At 43.8% G+C, this 20,896-nt stretch overlaps 1 protein-coding gene across 2 annotated transcripts in view; it reads left to right on the forward strand.

Annotated features, from left to right (window-relative positions):
• LOC135219497 (protein tamozhennic-like) overlaps positions 1-20,896 on the forward strand; it is a 260,440-nt gene that overhangs the window by 138,596 nt on the left and 100,948 nt on the right. For both annotated transcript variants that reach the window (XM_064256309.1, XM_064256310.1), the window contains exon 3: positions 14,222-14,421. In XM_064256309.1, the coding sequence (XP_064112379.1) occupies positions 14,222-14,421 (200 nt within the window). The remainder of the gene's footprint in view (positions 1-14,221; positions 14,422-20,896) is intronic.

Genomic DNA, 20,896 nt, shown 5'->3' on the forward strand with positions numbered 1-20,896 from the left:
CGGCGATGGGTTCTCCCTTTGGCAGTCCTCTTCGCCAATTTTTACATGGGCCACGTCGAGAGAGGTCTTCCAGAATTCCAGCAAACCAAGGATGTATGTGCACTACATCAATGACACCTTCGTCAGTGCCAACTCCCAGGTAGAGATAGAGCAGCTGCGACGTGCATTTCATGATCACAGCTGCCTTTCCTTTACCATAGAACACTGCCAAGACCGCCGCCTCCCTTCCTCGACGTCCTTGTCGAGCAGCAAGACACCCGATTCCGCATGAACGTGTACACGAAGCCGACGAACCTAGGTACTATGTGTATGAACGGAGAGAGCTAGTGCCCTGAGAGGTATAAGCACTTCACCATCAGCGCCGTCGTCAGGAGGGCCCTCTCGCACTGCTCTTCCTGGAGCGACACACATAGCGAACTGGAACGAACGGCCCAGGTCCTATTCGACAACGGACACACTAATCGCGCTGTCGATGCTGTGATAGCAAAGCAAGTTGAAGATTGTTACCTCCAGGAACCCTGCCCTGACATCCCAGAGCCCATCAAGCTTTTTTACAAAGGGCACTTTCACTGAAGGTATAAGGACGAGCAAGCCCTCAAGACCATCATAGAGAGAAATGTCACCCCCACCAATCAGGACAAGACCATTAATTTAATAATATATTATAAAACAAAGAAGACAAGCAGCCTGGTGATGAGGAACAACCTAGCCCCCCACCCCCCCCCCCTACCCCCGCGCAGGATCCCTTCGAAGAAGACGAGCGTGGTCTATCGATACACATGCCCGTCCGAGGATGCCTCGGCAAATACATCGGCATGACCACCATGCGATTCTCCAAGAGAATCTCCTGCCACGCCCAAGAGGGAGCCTTTTATAGTCACGCCAGGACTGCCCATAACGTAAGATTAAAAAGGAGCGATATTGTACCTAATATCGAAATAATTGACCAAACCACCGATTCCCGACGTTTACGAATCCTGGAAGCCCTCCATATAGGAAAGGAGAAACCTAACTTTAACATTACTCAAGAAACGTTTCTCCTCCCTACCGCCGCCCGAAGATCAGCAGGGAACGACCACCCAAATATCCAGGAGCACCAGCGGGATGATAGGATTCCTAATGCAGGCAGGACACCTGACATTCATTCGCTGATGCACTACTCTAGCGCTCGCACGGCTGCATCCCTGCAACCATCGACGAGAGATCCCAGACTTCACCCCAGACAGACTCGACCAATGAGAACGCAGCTCTAGGATTCGAGCCGCTATAAATACCGGCATGCTGACACCATCTCTTCACTTCTACAGCTAACCAGCTAAGAAGATGACCTACAAGAAGGTTGAAACGTCGCGATAAGCCAGAGCTATACCAGCAGTAATACCACTTGAATACCAGAGACGACCTCAGCCTGATATTGACCTCTCCTAGGGAAAGATACCAACACCGACGACGACCCCTGCTTGATCTGAACCAGAGGAACGCGTTCCCACATACCAGTATTCTGATAATACCAGTATACTGATGATACCAGTCTTTGATTAATAAAACCTGTTCTGAATAAAATACCACTTTCATACATTAAACTTACCTGTCAGATATATACATAGCTATCGACTCCGTCGTCCCCGACAGAAATTCAAATTTCGCGGCACTCGCTACAGGTAGGTCAGGTAATCTACCGCCCTGCTCTGGGTGGCAGGACTAGGAACCCTTCCCGTTTTCTAATCAGATTCTCTCTGTCGCCGGTAGTGTCAACATTGTTGTTACTACCTCCTGACTGGAATTCTTTTTTCATCGCTTTTTGATCATCTTTCGACTGATTTTTGGTGACGTACTTGGATCGTTGTTTGGCATTCGCTATCGTGGACTGTTTTTTGGACTTGGCTTTGGATTTTCTTGAATATGTCTGACTCTAGTGTTAGTTTCAGAGTGTGTGTGAATGAGGGCTGTAAGGTGAGGATTCCGAAAGCTTCGGTAGATCCTCACACTACATGCAGTGGATGTAGAATGGTTGAGTGTTCGATTGAGAACACGTGTAACGATTGCGAGAGACTGAGTGCGCAAGAATGGAAGAATCTAACTTCTTACTTGAAGAAGTTAGAGAAAGATAGAGAGAGGAAGGCGGTTTACAAAAGCCGCAGGAAATCTCGTGAACTTCTATCTAGTTCTGTAGCTTCTTCTTCTGATAATTATTCGCATTCTGTTTCAGCCCATTCACAGGTTGCTAACCCCTCTTGATTCTGCTTCGAAAATTGTGGAACTCAGAGCTTCCCTTCAGAAAATGCAGGAAAAAATGGCAGCATTGGAAGGTAAGAAAAGTGAATGTGGTTTTTCAAGTGATTTTAGTGTCCCCAGTGTGGTGGAGGGGGCATCTGGTCGTCTCTGCGACGCTCCCAGGTCTAGACCGCTTCCAAGCTCCCTGGCCCAGAGGAGAAGGAAAGTCGAAAGCCTAACGGAGGTTGTGGAGAATCCCCAATGATCAGGCGTCCCTTCGGCAGAATCTGTTACATCTCAGACTGCCAGGGACCGCTATAGGAAAATACGAGAGTGCTTTTCGTCTTCTAGTTCGCCTTCACCGAGAAGAGGATGGAAGGAGTCGAAGCTTTCCCGTCCGCTGAAGAGGAATTGGAAAGAACCTGAACTCAATTCTAGCCCCGAGCTCTTCTCTGAAGAAGATGCGCCTTCGGTAATAAAGAAGGCTAGGAAGGAGTTAGATACTTGGACTGTGAGAGATCCTCGAGCGCCTTCCAGATCTCCCTCTCCTGATTCGAACGAGTCCTCGACCAGGAAAATTTTGCTAAATATGCAGGAGCAATTAGCGTCTTTGGTAGGAGTACTTTCCAAGGAGCCTACTCGTAAGAAGATGATAGGCTTTCGATTTAAAAGATCCAAATACCGATCTCCTGTCAGGCGCAAGAGCATTCCAGGGGAGTTGTCGCACAGGCGGCCATCTCTGGGGGGAGTGGAGCGTTAGACAGGCGAGAAGTGGAAAAGGAAGTAACTCCTGCCAAGCGCCTGGGGGGGCGGCTTGTAGCTAGGAGCCAGGCGCCAAGTAGGCACAAAGAGCCTGAGTTTCCTGTACATCGTTCAAGACCTAGAACTCCAACCAAGCGCCGAGATCCAGCTGGAGAAGAGGAAGCTCCTGATAGGAGTGAAGCGCCTGCTAAGCGCAATGCGCCTGCCAAGCGAAATGCGCCTGCCATGATCAATACTCCTGCCAAGCTCCAGGAGTATTCGGAACTAGATGCGCCTTCCAAGGGCCAGGAATATTCGGAACGCGATACGCCTGCCAGGCGCCAGGAGTATTCCGATCTCGATACTCCTCCCAGGCGCCAGGAGTATTCTGAGCTTAATACTCCTCCCAGGCGCCAGGAGTATTCGGAGCGCGATGCGCCTACCAAGCACCAGGAGTATTCTGAGCGAGATACTCCTGCTAAGCGCCAGGCGCATTCTCTACATGAAGAGCCTGACAACCGCCAGGAGTCCTCCAGGCATCAAACTAAAATTATCCATGACTCTCCTAAGGATAGGCGTAGAGAGAGAGTAACTCTTAGTCCCTCTCCTATTAGAAATGCTTCTTCTTCGGAAAGGAAGAGATCAAGGGAGGAGACAGACGAAAGAAGGGAGCCTTCTCCTTCCGAGCCTATAAACTTAGAGGACGTCTCGGAGGACGAGATTACTAATAAAGAAGGACTTTCAAATTATAAAGTTCTTTCTTCTATCCTTTTAGAAGAGTATGGAGATTCGTTGACTCCAGCTGCTCCTCCTTCTTCACACGCTCTCTTTTCAAGTACGAAAGCACACAAGTCTTCCTCCTTCCTGAAAATGAAGCCGGCCATATCCATGAAGAGGGCCCTACAATCTCTTGACTCCTGGATCAAGACAAAAAAGGAGTTAGGAAGGACAGTTTTTTGTATGCCTCCTGCTAAACTAACGGGTAGAGGCATATGGTATGAGACGGGGGAGAATATGGGATTGTCTCTGCCCGTTCAGCCGAGTCAGACTTCTCGAGTCTCGTAGACTCCTCGAGGAGACGCCTTAAATTCGGCCAGAGCAACATGGGGTCTTTCGGAGATGGACCACCTCCTCAAGGGACTTTTCCACACTTTAGAAGTATTTAACTTCCTGGATTGGTCCCTTGGGGTTCTGGCTAAGAAGTCCCAGGAAAAGGAACAACTAAATCCCAAAGCCTTACATGAGTATCCTCACATGTATTGATAAGGCTGTTCAAGATGGATCGGCGGAAGTCTGCTCCCTCTTTGGTGCGGGAATACTAAAGAAAGAGGGCGGTTCACAGTGCTTTTCTCACTAAGGCCCTCTCTCCTTCGCAGAGGTCCGCTTTGTTGTTTGCGCCGCTTTCAGAACATTTATTCCCTTCTCAGTTGGTGAGAGACATTGCTCATTCACTAACTGAGAAGGCCACTCAAGATCTCCTTAGGCAGTCTTCAAGGAAGAATAGACCAGTGGCCAGTGAGGAAAAGAAAGGGGCTCGTCCAGCTCAGCAGCGGCCCTTTCGAGGAGGCCCTCCAGCTAGATCTATCGCCAGAAGGAAGACAACAGAGAGAAGGGGAAGATCTTCCTTCCGTCCCTTTACGAAGGAAAATGAGAAAACAAATATCCTCCCAGACCACCTGTATGGAGTTTTCTAGGTTACTTTTCTTTGCGGGAGCCTGGGAAGACATAGGATCCGATCCTTGGTCGATGTCGATCATCAAGAAGGGTTATTATATCCCATTCAAGGACAGCCCTCCCTTGACAATCACCACCGAGGGAACTGTCCGCCAAATACAGGGACCCTGTTCTGATGGATACTCTTCGTCAAATGGTGGAGCAGATGTGGGACAAAAGAGCAATAGAACTGGTACTGGATCACAGCTCCCCGGGGTTTTACAATCGCTTGTTTCTTGTAGCGAAAGCTTCGGGGGATGGAGACCAGTACTGGATGTAAGTGCGCTGAACAAATTCGTAGAACAACAGAAGATCAGCATGGAAACGTCTGCTTCAGTCTCCTTGCAGCACTCCGTCTAGGAGATTGGATGGCGTCCCTAGACCTTCAAGACGCATATTCCACATCCGATTCACCATTCGTCGAGGAGTACCTTCGTTTCATGTTTGAGGGAAGGATCTATCAGTTCAGGGCCCTTTGTGTTTCGGACTGTCCACGGCCTCCCCAAGTCTTCACAGACTTGATGAAAAATGTGTCAAGACACTTACATATGAAAGGGATAAACGTCTCCCTATACCTGGACGACTGGCTCATCAGGGCCAGGTCTCAAAAGCAGTGTTTGGAGGATCTGTCAACAACTTTGGAACTGACGAAATCATTAGGATTGATTGTAAACCTCGAGAAATCTCAGATGGTCCCCAGCCAGAACATGGTTTATCTAGGGATTCAGATGGATTCTTGGGGTTTTCGAGTATTTCCTTCTCAAGAGAGAATAAAGAAAGGATGTACCACAGTATCGAGCTTCTTAGAGAAAGAGCGCACTTCAGCAAGGGAATGGTTGAGCCTTCTGGGGACCCTTTCCTCGCGAACAGTTCTTTCCCTCTAGGAAGACGCATCTCCGTCCGCTTCAGTTCTTCCTGAGAAGGAGTTGGAGTTGGAAGACAGGACAACTCTCGAACACGTTTCCAATCTCAGCAGAGATAAAAGATCAATTAAGGTGGTGGTGAATCTCCTTGAGAAGACAGGTTGGGGTGCAACCTTAGGATCCAAAAGAAAAAGTGTCAGGCACCTGGTCGGAAGAACAGGTGTCATGGCACATAAATTGCAAGGAGCTATTAGCAATTCACCTTGCGCTAAAGAGCTTCGAGCACATAGTCAGAGACAAAGTGGTACAGATAAACTCCGACAATACTACCGCTCTGGCTTATGTAAAAAAACAAGGAGGAACTCACTTTCTCGCCCTATACGAACTAGCAAGAAATCTGCTGATTTGGGCGAATCAAAGGAATGTAGTTCTCCTAACAAGATTTGTCCAAGGGGAGAGGAACGTGAGAGCGGACAGACTGAGCAGGAGGTTCCAGGTCCTTCCTACAGAATGGACCCTCCACTCGGAAGTCTGTCAGAGCCTTTGGTATCTTTGGGGGAAGCCTCAAATAGATCTGTTCACCATGTTCCTCTCCAAAAGGATAAACACATTTTGCGCCCTAGTAGAAGATCCCAGGGCTTATGCAATAGACGCCTTTCTCCTGGACTGGTCAGGGCTAGATGTGTACGCTTTTCCCCCATTCAAGATACTGGGGGAAGTAGTCAGAAAGTTCGTGGCCTCGAAGGGAACCAAAATGACTCTGATAGCCCCATATTGGCCATCCCGAATTTGGTTCACAGAGGTAATGGAGTGGACAGTGGACTTCCCCAGATCTCTTCCAAACAGGATAGATCTGCTCAAACAACCCCACTTCGAGAGGTACCATCAAAACCTACCCGCTCTTGCTCTGACTGCCTTTCGACTATCGAAAGACTTGTCAGAGCGAGAGGGTTTTCTCGCAAGGCGGCAAGCACAATTGCCAGAGCCCACAGATCATCTACTAGGCAAGTGTACCAATCGAAGTGGGAAGTTTTCAGAAGTTGGTGCAGGTCGAAGAAGCTGTCCTTTTCCAATACCTCTGTGACCGAAATTGCTGATTTCCTTTTTTTCCTGAGGGAAAAATCCCATCTCTCTGTACCGACTATTAAGGGGTACAGGAGCATGCTTTCAGCAGTATTCAGAAACAGAGGATTAGATTTGACAAATGATAAGGATTTACACGATCTCATTCGTTCCTTTGAAACATCAAAGTCAGTAGAACCCAGAGTTCCAAGCTGGAACTTGGATGTGGTCCTGAAATTTCTGTCCTCCGAAAGTTCGAACCACCACACACGGCTTCCTTTTGAGATATCACTAGAAAGTGTTTATTTCTGCTCTCTCTTGCTATGGCAAAAAGAGTCAGCGAGTTGCACGCCCTTGAGTCACGAGTTGGCTTCAAGGGAGACTCTGCGATTTGTTCATTCCAGACTCTCTTTCTTGCTAAGAATGAGAATCCTTCGAATCCCTGGCCCAGGAGCTTCGAGGTAAAAGGACTTACTAGTCAGGTAGGCAGAGAGGCAGAAAGATCCCTTTGCCCAGTTAGAGCACTTAAATTCTATCTGGACAGAAAGAAGCAGTTGGGGGGTTCGCAACACGGTCTATGGTGCTCAGTAAACGACCCCAAAAGACCAATGTTAGAAGTGTCATTACCGAGGCTCATAAGAACTGCCCAGATGACTCTTTTAATCTATTAAGAGTAAGAGCTCATGAAGTAAGGGCAATCGCGACGTCTATTGCGTTCCAAAGAAATACGTCGCTTAGAAATATTTTGGATGCAACTTATTGGAGATGCAACTCAGTGTTTGCATCCCATTACTTAAAGGATGTGCTTGTTAGGTATGAGAAATGTTATTCTCTAGGTCCGTTTGTGTCAGCACAGACGGTTCTGGGTAATGGAGCGAGCACCGATCCTTAAATAAGTGTACGTAACCCTCTTGTCGGATGTGTTCTTGAATTTCCTGTGCATGGAAGTGTCAGATGTCGCACAGGCGGCCTTCACTTCTCTTCACTAGGAGATCGAGTGGCAACTGACTTTTAGAGGGGTACACAAATTTTTTTTTTGTACTTTTGTATGTGTGATTATCGAGTTTTTGGTTGTTTGCTAAGAGTTCGGGGATGACTCTTGGCAATCTTAGAACTAACACGGGTGTTAGGAGGATCGGGTGATAAGGGATCGGTTGTGCTCCTTAAAGAAGGCGTGTTGTCATATAAGCGGATTAGCACCCATTGACAAATACCAGTTAGGCTCTGCCGAGTAAGCGGATGAAACCCCATCGACAGACCCCAAGAACTCTTGGCCGCAGATCACTATCTCGCTAAGGCTCTTGAGGTGAAGCAGACTCCTGGGCAGTAGCCACGAAGTCTTCCACCTGATAAGGTAGGAACAAGGTCTATAAAATACCTACAACATATGTTGTTTACCTGTCTATTCAGTAGTGAGCTGTCTCTTGCCCTCCACCAAAGGGTGTCAATCAGCTATGTATATATCTGACAGGTAAGTTGAATGTATGAAAATGATATTGTTATGATACAATAAAGTTTCATACATACTTACCTGGCAGATATATAATATTGAAGACCCACTCAGCCTCCCCGCAGGAGACAGGTGGAAGAGAGAATCTGATTAGAAAATGGGAATGGTTCCTAGTCCTGCCACCCAGAGCAGGGCGGTAGATCACCTGACCTACCTGTAGCGAGTGCTGCGAAATTTGAATTTCTGTCGGGGACGACGGAGTCGATAGCTATGTATATATCTGCCAGGTAAGTATGTATGAAACTTTATTGTATCATAACAATATCATTTTATTCCCAAACTTAACATGTCAAAAAAAAAAAAAAAGAAAAAAAAAAAAAAAAAAAAAAAATGAATTAAAGAAGTTAACCCTTAAACGCCGAGCCAGTATTTCCGAAAGTGTCTCCCGTATGCCAGCGGCGTTCAAAGTTTTTTTCAAAAAATCCTAGCACTCTTAATTTTTAAGATTAATAGTTCATTTGTTGCTCCTTTTTTCATCATTGCCTGAAGTTTAGTATGCAACCATCAGAAATGAAAAAAAAATATCATTATCATATATAAATATTGGAATATATGACTGCAAAAAAAAATTTCATATATAAATTGTAGTACAAATTCGCTGCTGGAGCAAAAACAGCTTAAAGACTAATGAGTTAATTATTTTTCCATTGTATTGTACACAAAATTGCAGTGATTTTGGTATATAACAAATTGTAAAACGATCAAAACAACACAGAGAAAATATTATCACAATATGATGCATAAATTCGTAACATGCGGACCTAAAAAAAGTTTGTTTTCAAAAATTCACCATAAATCGAAATATTGTGCTAGAGACTTCCCGTTTGTTGCAAATGATGGTAATTGATTGAATATTGCAGTTTTTGACCATTTCGGTCGAGTTAAATTTGACCGAAGGTCAAATTTTTTCTATTTATCATTATTTATATGAAAATATTTCAAAACTGACAAAAGCCACAACCATGGGTTGTTTTTTGTTGTATTTTTCATGAATTTGCGCACATTTCATATATAAAACTTTGTGTAATGGCTTATCCCTTAAACGCCGACTGGACGTATTTTACGTTGACATTTTTTATCTCTCGGGTGCCGACTGGACGAATTTTACGTCGACATACAAAAGTTTTTTTAAAAATTCGCGGAAAAATACTTTTAGGCCTACCAGCCGAAAACTCTTGAATCATGCGCCTTGGGGGATGCTGGGAGTTCACGGATCAAGGTGTTGTTTTGTTTACAATTGTTACGCAGGCGCGCAAGCGCAAATTTCTTTCTTGCCGCACTAAAAAGTATCTGTGACACATCTCAGAAATTATTTCGTCACTTTGACATAATTTTTGTACCATTGTAAATTAGCCGTTACATGAAGTATTACATATGAAAATGTGCGCATTTTTATGTAGAATATAACAATAAAATACTCATGATTGTAGTTTTTATCGGTTTTGAGATATTTTCATATAAATAACGATAATTGCCAAAATTTCAACCTTCGGTCAACTTTGACTCTACCGAAATGGTCGAAAAACACAATTGTAAGCTAAAACTCTTATATTTTAGTAATATTCAATCATTTACCTTAATTTTGCAGCTAATTGGAAGTCTCTAGCACAATATTTCGATTTATGGTGAATTTATGAAAAAACTTTTTCCTTACGTCCGCGCGGTAAGTCTTCCGAAATAAATCATACATGTGATTGTGGTAATGTTTGCACCATTTTAAAATTAGCCGTTATATAAAGTTTTATATATGGAAATGTGCGCAATTTCATGCACAATACATCTAAAAACAACCCATGGTTGTAGCTTTTATCAGTTTTGAGATATTTTCATATAAATAACGATAATTGCCAAAATTTCAACCTTCGGTCAACTTTGACTCTACCGAAATGGTCGAAAAAAAAACGCAATTGTAAGCTAAAACGCTTATATTCTAGTAATAGTCAAGCATTTACCTTAATTTTGCAACAAATTGGAAGTCTCTAGCACAATATTTCGATTTATGGCGAATTTATGAAAAAAATAACATTTTCTTTATGTCCACGCGGTAACTCTTCTGAAAAAATCATACGTGCGATTGTGGTAATATTTGCACCATTTTAAATTAGCCGTTACATAAAGTTTTATATATGAAAATGTGCGCAATTTCATGTAGAATACCACTAAAAATAGTTGAAGGTTGTAGCTTCTCTCATTTTTGAAATATTTGCATATAAATCACGATAAATAGAAAAAAACCACGTTCGGTCAACTTTGACTCTACCGAAATGGTCGAAAAACGCAATTGTAAGCTAAAACTCTTACAGTCTAGTAATATTCAGTCATTTATCTTCATCTTGAAACAAATTTGAAGTGTCTAGCAAAATATTTAGATTTATGGTGAATTTAAAAAAAAATCTTTCCTTCTCTCCGCGCGCAGATTCTCCGCCACAAATCTCCGAAATACGTACGTACCATTCTCGGAATATTTGCTCCGTTTCATATTAGGCATTTCATAGAGTTTTATATATGAAAATGTGCGCAATTCCATGTAGAATAAAACGAAAAATATTTGAAGGTTGTAGCTTTTCTTATTTCCGAAATAATTGGCATATAAAAATATTATATACACAAAAAATTTCTACATTCGGTCAACTTTAACTCGTCAGATATGGTCGAAAACTGCAATTGTAAGCTAATACTCTTACAGTATAGTAATATTCAATCATTTGTCTTCATTTTGAAAGAAATTGGAAGTCTCTAGGACAATATTTAGATTTATGGTGAATTTTTGAAAAAAAAAAATATTTGTTTACGTCCGCGCGTTACGAATTAATGCATTATTTTGTGATAATATTTTCTCTGTGTTGCTTTTATTGTTTTACAATGTGTTATATACCAAAATGATCGCAATTTAGTGTAAATTACAACGAAATAAAAGTAACTTGTTACCTTTAACCGTTTTGCGCACAGCGCGGTTTGAATACAATTATATATGAAATTTCGTTTTTGCGCTATCATATATCGCATTATTTATATATGATAATGATAATTTTTTTCATTTCTGATGGTTGCATACTAAACTTCAGCCAAAAAAAAAGGAGCCAAAAATGAACTCTTAATCTTGGCGCGCTGTGATTTTTTGAAAAAAATATTTTTTCCGCTTCCGCTCTCACTCCGAAACACCTACGGCACACGGGAGACAATTTTTTTTTTTACCGCTTCGGCGTAAGAGGGTTATTTAAAATGGTGCAAACATTACGACAATCCGATGAAAAAATTTATGATTTTTTCGAAAGAGTTACCGCGCAGACGTAGGGAAAAAGTTTTTTTTCATAAATTCACCATAAATCAAAATATGGTGCTAGAGACTTCCAATTTGTTGAAAAATGAAGGTAAATGATTGAATATTACTAGAATGTAAGAGTTTTAGCTTACAATTGCATTTTTTGACCATCTCAGTTGAGTCAAAGTTGACCCAAGGTTGAAATTTTGGCACCTATCGTTATTTTTATGAAAATATTTCAAAACTCATAAAAGTTACAACCATTGGTTGTTTTTTGTTGTATTCTATATGAAATTGCGCACATTTTCATATATAAAACTTTTTGTAACGGCTAATTTAAAATGGTGCAAATATTACGACAATCGGACGAAAAAATTTCTGATTTTTTTCGGAAGAGTTACCGCGCGGACGTAAGGAAAATGTTTTTTTCATGAATTCACCATAAATCGCAATATTGTGCTAGAGACTTTTAATTTGTTGCAAAATAAAGGTAAATGATTGAATATTACTAGAATGTAAGAGTTTTAGCTTACAATTGCGTTTTTTGACCAGTTCGGTCGAGTCAGAGTTGACCGAAGGTTGATATTTTGGCACATTGTTATTTATATGAAAATATTTCAAAACTGTTATTTATATGAAAATATTTCAAAACTGATAAAAGCTACAACCATGGGTTGTTTTTGTTGTATTCTACATAAAATTGTGCACATTTCTATATATAAAACTTTATTTAACGGCTGATATAAAACTGTGCAAACATTACGACAATCGGACGAAAAAATTTATGATTTTTTCGGCAGTTACTGCGCCGACGTAGGAAAGTTTTTTTTTCTAAAATTCACCATAAATCAAAATATCATGATAGAGACTTCCAGTTTGTTGCAAAATAAAGGTAAATGATTGAGTATTACTAGAATGTAAGAGTTTTAGTTTACAATTGTGTTTTTCGACCATTTCGGTCGAGTCAAATTTGACCGAAGGTTGAAATTTTGGCACTTATCGTTATTTATATGAAAATATTTCAAAACTGATAAAAGCTACAACCATGGGTTGTTTATTGTTGTATTCTACATGAAATTGCGCACATTTCCATATATAAAACTTTATGTAACGGCTAATATAAAACTGCAAACATTACGACAATCGGATGAAAAAATTTCTGATTTTTTCGGAAGTTACCACGCGGACTTAAGGAAAAAGTTTTTTTCATAAATTCACCATAAATTGAAATATTGTGCTAGAGACTTCCAATTTGTTGTAAAATGAACATAAATGATTGAATATTACTAGAATATAAGAGTTTTTGCTTACAATTGCATTTTTTTACCATTTTGGTAGAGTCAAAGTTGACAGAAGGTTGAAATTATGGCACTTATCGTTATTTATAGGAAAATATTTCAAAACTGATAAAAGCTACAGCCATGGGTTGTTAATTGTTGTATTTTACATGAAATTGTGCACATTTTCATATATAATACTCTGTGTAACGGCTAATATAAAATGGTGCAAAAATTATGTCAAAGTGACAAAATAATTTCTGAGATGTGTCGCTGATGCTTTTTAGTAGGAAAAGAAAGAAATTCACGCTTGCGCACCTGGGTAACACTTGTAAACAAAACAACAGCTTGCTCCGTGAACTCCCAGCATCCCCCAAGGCACGTGATTCAAAAGTTTTTGCCTAGTAGACCTATAAATATTTTTCCGCTAATTTCTAAAAAACATTTTTTCGTCGACGTTTCGTACGTCTGTTCGGCACCCGACAGACAATTTTCGTCGATGTTTAATCAGCGTTAAAGGGTTAAGGTCATGACTGCCCTTACCTCTCCTCATATTAATTATCCGCTTAAAATTTCACAGTATGTCATGACCGATGTCATGCCTATCTGTCAAAAAAATTCCCTACTATGTGACCCCATACATAAACATCTGAGGAAAAAACAAACGTCACATCTTTTAGAAAATCATGAAAACAACTACTACATATATGTGAAGAAAAATACAAGAGTATGTAAATTGGAAATCAAAAGCAAAATCCAAAGGTGAAGAACTTATTTCCCAGTCACTTCACAGAATTATGGACTTCAGACAGTGCATATGGAAAAAGTTGAGTAAAACATGTTCAGTGGAAATGATAAAAAATGGCTCATCATTCAATCAATAAAATGCCTAGCTTTCGGCTTTGCTTGCAAGCTATGTATCTTCCCACAGGCAGCTGTTCAACAAAATCTCAACCCTGCCAGAAGAATGTACCTCTGGCTGGGTATCTCATTTCATTTATTGCCCCCTCGTTAGCCTTTTAGATACACACACATATGCACGAACCCAATTGTTGTAGAGGCTTCTTTCCTTCCACTCCCTTGTGACGTGTAATTCACATGACACCTTCTGGGTCAGCTTGTGCGCCTCCGTATCTGCCACCCAGAAAGTCCGGCCTGAATCTTCTCATTCTTTGAGAAATCTCCTGTTTGTTGACATTTTGGAATATACTGACAAGTGTTTACTGCACCTGGAGATTTCTTGAACACACACACACACACACACACACACACACACACACACACACACACACACACACACACACACACACACACACTGTTGGAGCATCCCATCCCTTCTGATTGACATAGCTTTTAATGCTCCGTATAATACATATAGTATACTTGTAGTCCTGAAGGAGCTGTTTACATTTATAAAACTTGATTTTAATATAAAAAATTCTCTCTCTCTCTCTCTCTCTCTCTCTCTCTCTCTCTCTTCTCTCTCCTCTCTCTCTCTCATCTGGTTTGAAGTTGCTAGATTTATTTTATGAATATACAGAGATTGGCAGCATATACATAACTGTTTTGTCTTCTCCAGGAGTCATCATGGATTACTTGGCTATCACACCCCATAATCATAAGTTTATGTTTCATCAAATATCTGATGTTTTGGAGAAGAGTATCAGCACAATCAGTGATTTTAGTGCTTACAGTGCTGCATGTGCATTTGATGCTCTGGCCCAGTATGCAGCTAACCTCATAGCACAGCCTTGGAGGAAGGAATATCGAGAAGTCAAAGTAAGTTTTGTCCCTCTTGTTTGATTAAGATTATGTTTCTTGATGTATATAATAAATTTTCTGGGCTCAGTTCGTGTCGCTGCGTGAAATAATCCTTTAGTTTATTATTTCTAAGGTAAAATAGCTAACAAATACTAGAGAAAAAACAAATCAAAGAAGATGTCAGTATAACTGACTCGCTCACCCAAAATAAAAGAAGGGTGTCAGTATGGTAACTGGGGCGAGTGAGACCACTACCACGAACTTCTTGCCATTTAGAATTCTCCTATATCAAAATTTTCAACGAGAGAGCCGACCCACAGGTCGAGGCGGCAGCTACTACCACTACAACCCACGCCACGCCGATCACCGCGCCTCTGGTGGCCATCCTTCTAGTTAGCGGACGTATAACCACACGTGTTTTCTTTCGCTCTGTGTATTTTGGATTTATCTTTCCCCTTTTTGCAAGATGGAACGTGCAGCGATTGCAGCAGCTAAGTTAAGTGCCCTGCAAAGGTTTGGATTTAGTTTCGTTCCATCCAGGTGCCTGTATTTGCCGTTTTTTAGGTATAAATACGGGTTCCCGGTCTGGAGCATGGCGGCATTGTCCCGCCTCATGGTCGGTTAGGTTCTCGGTCCCCCATACCTGGAACCTTTCCTTTTTAATTATTCACGTGTGGCTCTAGTCCTATTATTTATTTTTACCATATGCCTTTTACATCGTTTTAGGGGATATAGCCTACCCCTGGTGTTAGGTCATGCATGCATGTCTCTCTACCTCACGTAGGCATTCGAGTGTTTCTTGTCCAGACCCTAGCCATTGCTCTTCGTATCGGCTTAGGCTAGCTCTGAGTGATAGACTTTCTTTCGGGTCAGTCGTGCACTCCTGGACGTTCTTTCTCTTTCACTCTTTGTTTTTCCCCTACTTTAGTTATCGATGTATAGTATATTTTGGTTAGCCTAGGGCGTCTAGCCTTATAGCCTTATAGCCTGGGTCTCAGTGGTCCTATGGTCCACGTTAGTTACAGTTTTGTTGCATCCTTATTGTCAGTTTTGTTGCATCACATATTGTTGCACCATCCTGGTCAGTTTGGTTGCATTAGACCCTTGGCTTCCGATCCAGTCAGTTGTGTTGTGTTATCGTACCTTGGTCCACTCGTGATCGCAGTACGGCTAGACGCCCGCCCCAGTCGCTTCCCCCCCTCCTCCTCTCGCCATAGAGTAGGAGGGTGGGATGTCTGTTCTCGCTCGCTCCATCCGGGCCTGGCTCCCTCTCTCCCTACGCGGAGGGAGTAGGGGAGTCTGGACAGACTGTTAGGCTGGGAGTGACCTTGTTCTCCCTTGTGCGCTGTGGTACCTCGGTGTGGCGGGGGTTGGGGGGTTGGCCTCCCCCCTCCCTGGTTGCTCCGGCGTTCCGCTGTATACACAGGAACTGATTTCTTCCCTCCTCGCCTTTTCCCCCCCTTGTGACGGCGGGCCTCTGCCTCTTCTTCCCTGACGTCCCATCGGTTACGGGAGGGGGACGTGGTAGGCTCTGCCAACCAACGGAGTGGATACGTTTTCAGTTGGTCCTTAGCTTTCCATCGTTCCTTCGTCTCCGCGCTTCGGAGTCGTCCTCCGATTTTAATTTTAGTTATGCTTAAGTTAGTTTAATAGTTATCTTAAGCTTGGGTCCCTCCCCTGCCCTTATTGGGAATTTCGTTTATAGTTATATACCATATTTCTATATTTTACCTCTGGTTTACGGAATTTCCTCCTCCGGCTTAAACCGTAGTTATTGTATCACCTATTATCGCATAAGGTTCTCAGGGGAGGGGTTATGCCCGAAATTTTATTAATCTCCGGCATGCGGCGGAGTACTAGAGTAGCCCTGTGAGTGTAATCTTGATACTCATGTATCTTTCCACTTACAGGCTACCAACTGTGAGCACCCCGGATGTAACGCCGTGTTGCAGGACCCCTGCAGGCATGAGGTCTGCAGGACTCATGCTCCCTGCTCCACCAGCCATGGCGATCTGCAGGTCTGGTTCCACGAGGCTTGTTTGATCTGCTACAAGCTTGTGAGTCAGTTTTTGGATGGGGCAAGTACTTTTCTCATCACCACATTCATACAATATGAGTTCTGATATATGTTTAAGCTTAAGTTTCCCTTGATATAGTGATACCTTTTTACAATAGATGTTCCGATATATTGCTAGACTTAAGCTTGATTTAGTCTAAGGGTTAGGATTCACCTTTAGCCTTAAGATCTAATAATCGCCCTCTCCTTCAGGCTGCCGCAGTCAGGGAGACTGCTCTCGCAACCCTGAGAGCTTGGGTCGGCGGCTTCAGGAAGAATGCTGCTAAAGGACAGCCCTACATCCTGGAGAAGAGGCTGGCTGTCCTGCTGTTTCCCAGAGGCAAGCCGATGGGGTACGTCGACCCTACTGAGGCAGCCTCGACGATTGCGACGATTCAACGGCAGGTTGCACAATGTATGAAGGAAGGACCAGGCCAGGATATCTCGGCGGAGGTCGCCACATTAGATATAAATGTAGAGCCCATGGTAGGTGTGGATGACTTGTTGGTTGAGGTAGGTATGTTGGACGCTCAAGGGCTTCCCTTGGGCGTTTCTGGATCTTCTTCTCCTTGTTCCTTCTTCTTCTTCCTTCCAGGGCTTTACGGGGGTGTAGCTCCCGTATAGTGTACCCGACGCCTCTGTGGTTCCCAAGGTGAAGGGCCACAGGGCACAGAAAACCCTTAGTAAGACTTCATCGTCTAAAAAGACTTCTTCGGCGTCTTCATCTCATAAGTCTCCGGCTTCTCACCCCGGAGCAGAGAAAGTGAAAGCATCCTCTTCCTCAGCTTCACTTACTAGAGGGTCGAGGAGCAAGTCCTCCAAAGAGAGATCCCGTACTCCGGCGGAGTCGGTGGTCTCTCCTTCCTCTAAGGTACTTCCTCTGGGTACCCCATCTGCTTCTGCGCCAGTTCCTGGCTTTGATCCTGCTGCATTTTCTGCCGGAATGATGCAGCAGGTAGGAGATCTTGTAGGATCTTTGAGATCCAGTATGGAGCAGATATTCACTCAGCTGTCGGACAGGATGTCCACACAAGAGAACCTCCTGTCCGGCTTCAATCAGGCTCCGCAGGCTGCTACTCCAGCACCTAGTGCCGGCCTCCTCCAGCTTCCACCTCATGATTCCCTCCCACCATTCTCCATGAGCAACCCTTGGAGAGTAGCGTCTTATGCTCCTTTCCAAGATGGTCTCATCTCCATCCCGGAGTGTGGAACTCGAAGGATTGAAGACTTCGAGTTCTACCCTGAGAATTTGCAGCCTCCATTCATTGGCTACGCCAGGCTGACGGAGTCGGCATTGAACAGGGAGGACAAGATCCCGAAGGAGACAGTCCTTTACTCCAGGGATCAGGCACAGAGGGAATGGCTTCGCTGTCTCGAAGAATGGGACTGTATTAACACCAGGCTCCAAGCCTTTAAAAGCCCATTCACGATCTTCACGACGGAAGAGGAAGCACCACTTCCTTTCTTAACGAAGATCGCCAGCGTCACCGTACAAGCAGGCCTAAAAGGAGACCCTTTGCCGCAGCTGAGGGAGGCAGATCCCACATCACCTTTGTTCCCTTCGTTTGGCGATATGTGGGAAGACTTGCCAGCCACCTTCACAGTAAGAAAGTTTAAACCGGACTGTGCTATGGATCAGTTCGGTGAAAAACTTCCAAGACTTCCCAACAACCTCATTCAAGCAGAATTTGAGGCTAGGTCTAGGCTGGCAAGGACTCTTAACACCATGGTTATGACTGAAGTAGCGGCCCTTTCCTATGCTTCGGACCGCTCTTCAAGCTTTTGACCAAATCACAGACTTATACAGTCCAATCGGACTTGTATGAGTTTGTGGTTGCGAGAGTCAACTGTAGAAAGCATGTCCTCCAGGAAGCAACTATTCGGCATGAGCCAAATAAGTTGCTTTCCTCCAACATCTGGGGGGGCGGACCTCTTCCCGGAGTCAGTCGTTAAAGAGGTCCAGAACGAGGCTACGAGACTCAACCAGAGTCTCAAAGATCGTTGGGGCCTCTCCGCCAAAAGGAAACAAGACTCGTCTGCTTGGGGTAAGAAGCTGAAAAAGTCAAAGAGGTTTCAACCCTACCAGAAGAAACCTCAGCACTTTGTTCAGACTGTCTCAGCTGTCCAAGTCACCCAACCAGGACAGGCTTCCACGTCGAAGAGCCAAACTCAACCTATCCTCCTGATCTCACCTCAGGCTCAGCCATCCACATCTTACGCTGTCTCCCCGGCGTTCAACCAAGTGTATGAAGGCCAGGCCTTTCAACACTTCAACCGGTTTGCCAGGGGAAGTAGAGCCAGAGGAGCCTTTCGTCAGAGAGGATCAGGGAGAGTCAACAGAGGCAAGCACTTCCGTGGAGGCCATGGAGCTCACCCAGCACAGCAGCAGTGAGATCTCCAAGGTAGGAGGGAGACTGTTCCTCTTCCGGCATCGGTGGGAGTTCAGCAAATGGGCACAAAGTATTGTGTCAAAAGGTCTGGGTTGGAGTTGGATTAAGGGCCGCCCTCCACCCAGACCATTCCTTCAACTTCCATCGAAGGAATTGACAGATTATGCGGAGGAACTCCTTCAGAAAGGAGCAATATCGAGAGTCAAGCATTTAAAGTTTCAAGGTCGCTTGTTCAGCGTGCCAAAGAAAGGCTCATTAAAAAGAAGAGTAATCTTAGACTTGCCCCAGTTAAACTTATCCATTCGCTGCGACAAGTTCAAAATGCTGACCATCTCGCAAGTACGGCGTGGGACCGTCACCACCTCTATCGATCTTACAGACGCATACTATCATATCCCAATAGCGAGACACTTTCGCCCTTATCTAGGCTTCAAGCTAGGGGACCAGACATTCTCATTCAAAGTGATGCCCTTCGGACTGAATGTAGCTCCCAGGGTATTCACGAAACTAGCGGAAGTAGTCGTTCAACAACTGAGGTCGCAAGGGATAGTGGTAGTAGCATACCTCGACGATTGGTTGATCTGGGCACCAACCGTCGAGGAATGCCGGAAAGCCACAAAGAAAGTAATTCAGTTCCTGGAGTATCTGGGGTTCCAGATAAACAAGGGAAAATCAAGACTCACTCCGGAGTCTCGATTTCAATGGCTAGGCATCCAATGGGATTTATCCTCCCACAATCTGTCAATTCCAATAGCCAAGAGAAAGGAAATAACGAAGTCAGTAAAGCTATTTCTACAAAGTACAGAAATATGCTTGCAAGGAGAAACCAGGAAAGGATCCTAGGTTCCCTACAGTTTGCCTCAGTAACAAACATCTTGATGAAAGCCAAACTGAAAGACATAAACCGGATCTGGCGCTCAAGAGCAAATGTCAGATCTCGGGACAAGTTGTCAGCAATCCCGCAAATCCTTCGGGACCATCTGCGTCCCTGGACACAGATGAAGAATCTGTCCATGTCGGTACCTCTTCAATATCCTCCTCCGGTAATAACTATCCACACAGACGCTTCATTAAGCGGCTGGGGAGGGTATTCTCAGTTCAAGAAGGTTCAAGGAACTTGGTCACTATAGTTCCGCCAGCTTCACATAAACGTATTGGAAGCCATGGCAGTGTTCCTGACCCTAAAGAGGCTCCTTCCACCAAAGAACTCTCATGTAAAATTGGTTCTGGACAGCGCAGTAGTAGTACACTCTATCAACAGGGGAGGTTCCAAATCAAGACATCTAAACCATGTCATGATAGCCATCTTTTCCCTGGCGGACAAGTTCAAATGGCACCTCTCCTCCACCCACCTGGCGGGAGTAAGGAATGTGATAGCAGATGCTCTATCCCAGTCAGTTCCCTTGGAGTCAGAATGGTCTCTGGACAACAGTTCGTTCCAATGGATACGCCGGAGTGTCCCAGGTCTCCAAGTCGATCTCTTCGCTTCTCAAGCGAACCACAAGCTTCCATGCTATATGGCTCCCAACCTGGACCCTCTGGCATATGCCACAGACGCTCTGTCCATAGACTGGAACCAGTGGAAGAAGGTTTACATCTTTCCTCTAGTGAATCTTCTTCGAAAGTTCTGAACAAACTCAGGACTTTCAAGGGACAGTGGCACTAGTAGCACCAGACTGGCCGAAGAGCAATTGGTATCCCCTCCCTGTTTTCTGGAATTGGGTCTCACCCCCAACGGATTCCCAATCCCAGGCTCTCTCAGTCAGTACAAATGAAGACTGTGTTCGCTTACTCAGGAATTCTCAAAGCCCTAACTTTATGGACTTCAAGACGCAGGTATAGATCCCCAGAATATCTTTTTCCTGGAATCAGATAAAAGGGATTCAACTTTGAGGCAGTATGACGCTGCAGTTAAGAAGTTGGCATCTTTCCTGAAGGAATCAAACATCAAAATCATGACTATCAATTCAGCTATATCCTTTTTTAGGTCCTTGTTTGAAAAAGGATTAGCAGCTAGCACTATTACTACAAATAAATCAGCCTTGAA

Source organism: Macrobrachium nipponense, chromosome 1 (assembly GCF_015104395.2).
Source record: "Macrobrachium nipponense isolate FS-2020 chromosome 1, ASM1510439v2, whole genome shotgun sequence".
Taxonomy (NCBI): Eukaryota; Metazoa; Arthropoda; class Malacostraca; order Decapoda; family Palaemonidae; genus Macrobrachium; species Macrobrachium nipponense.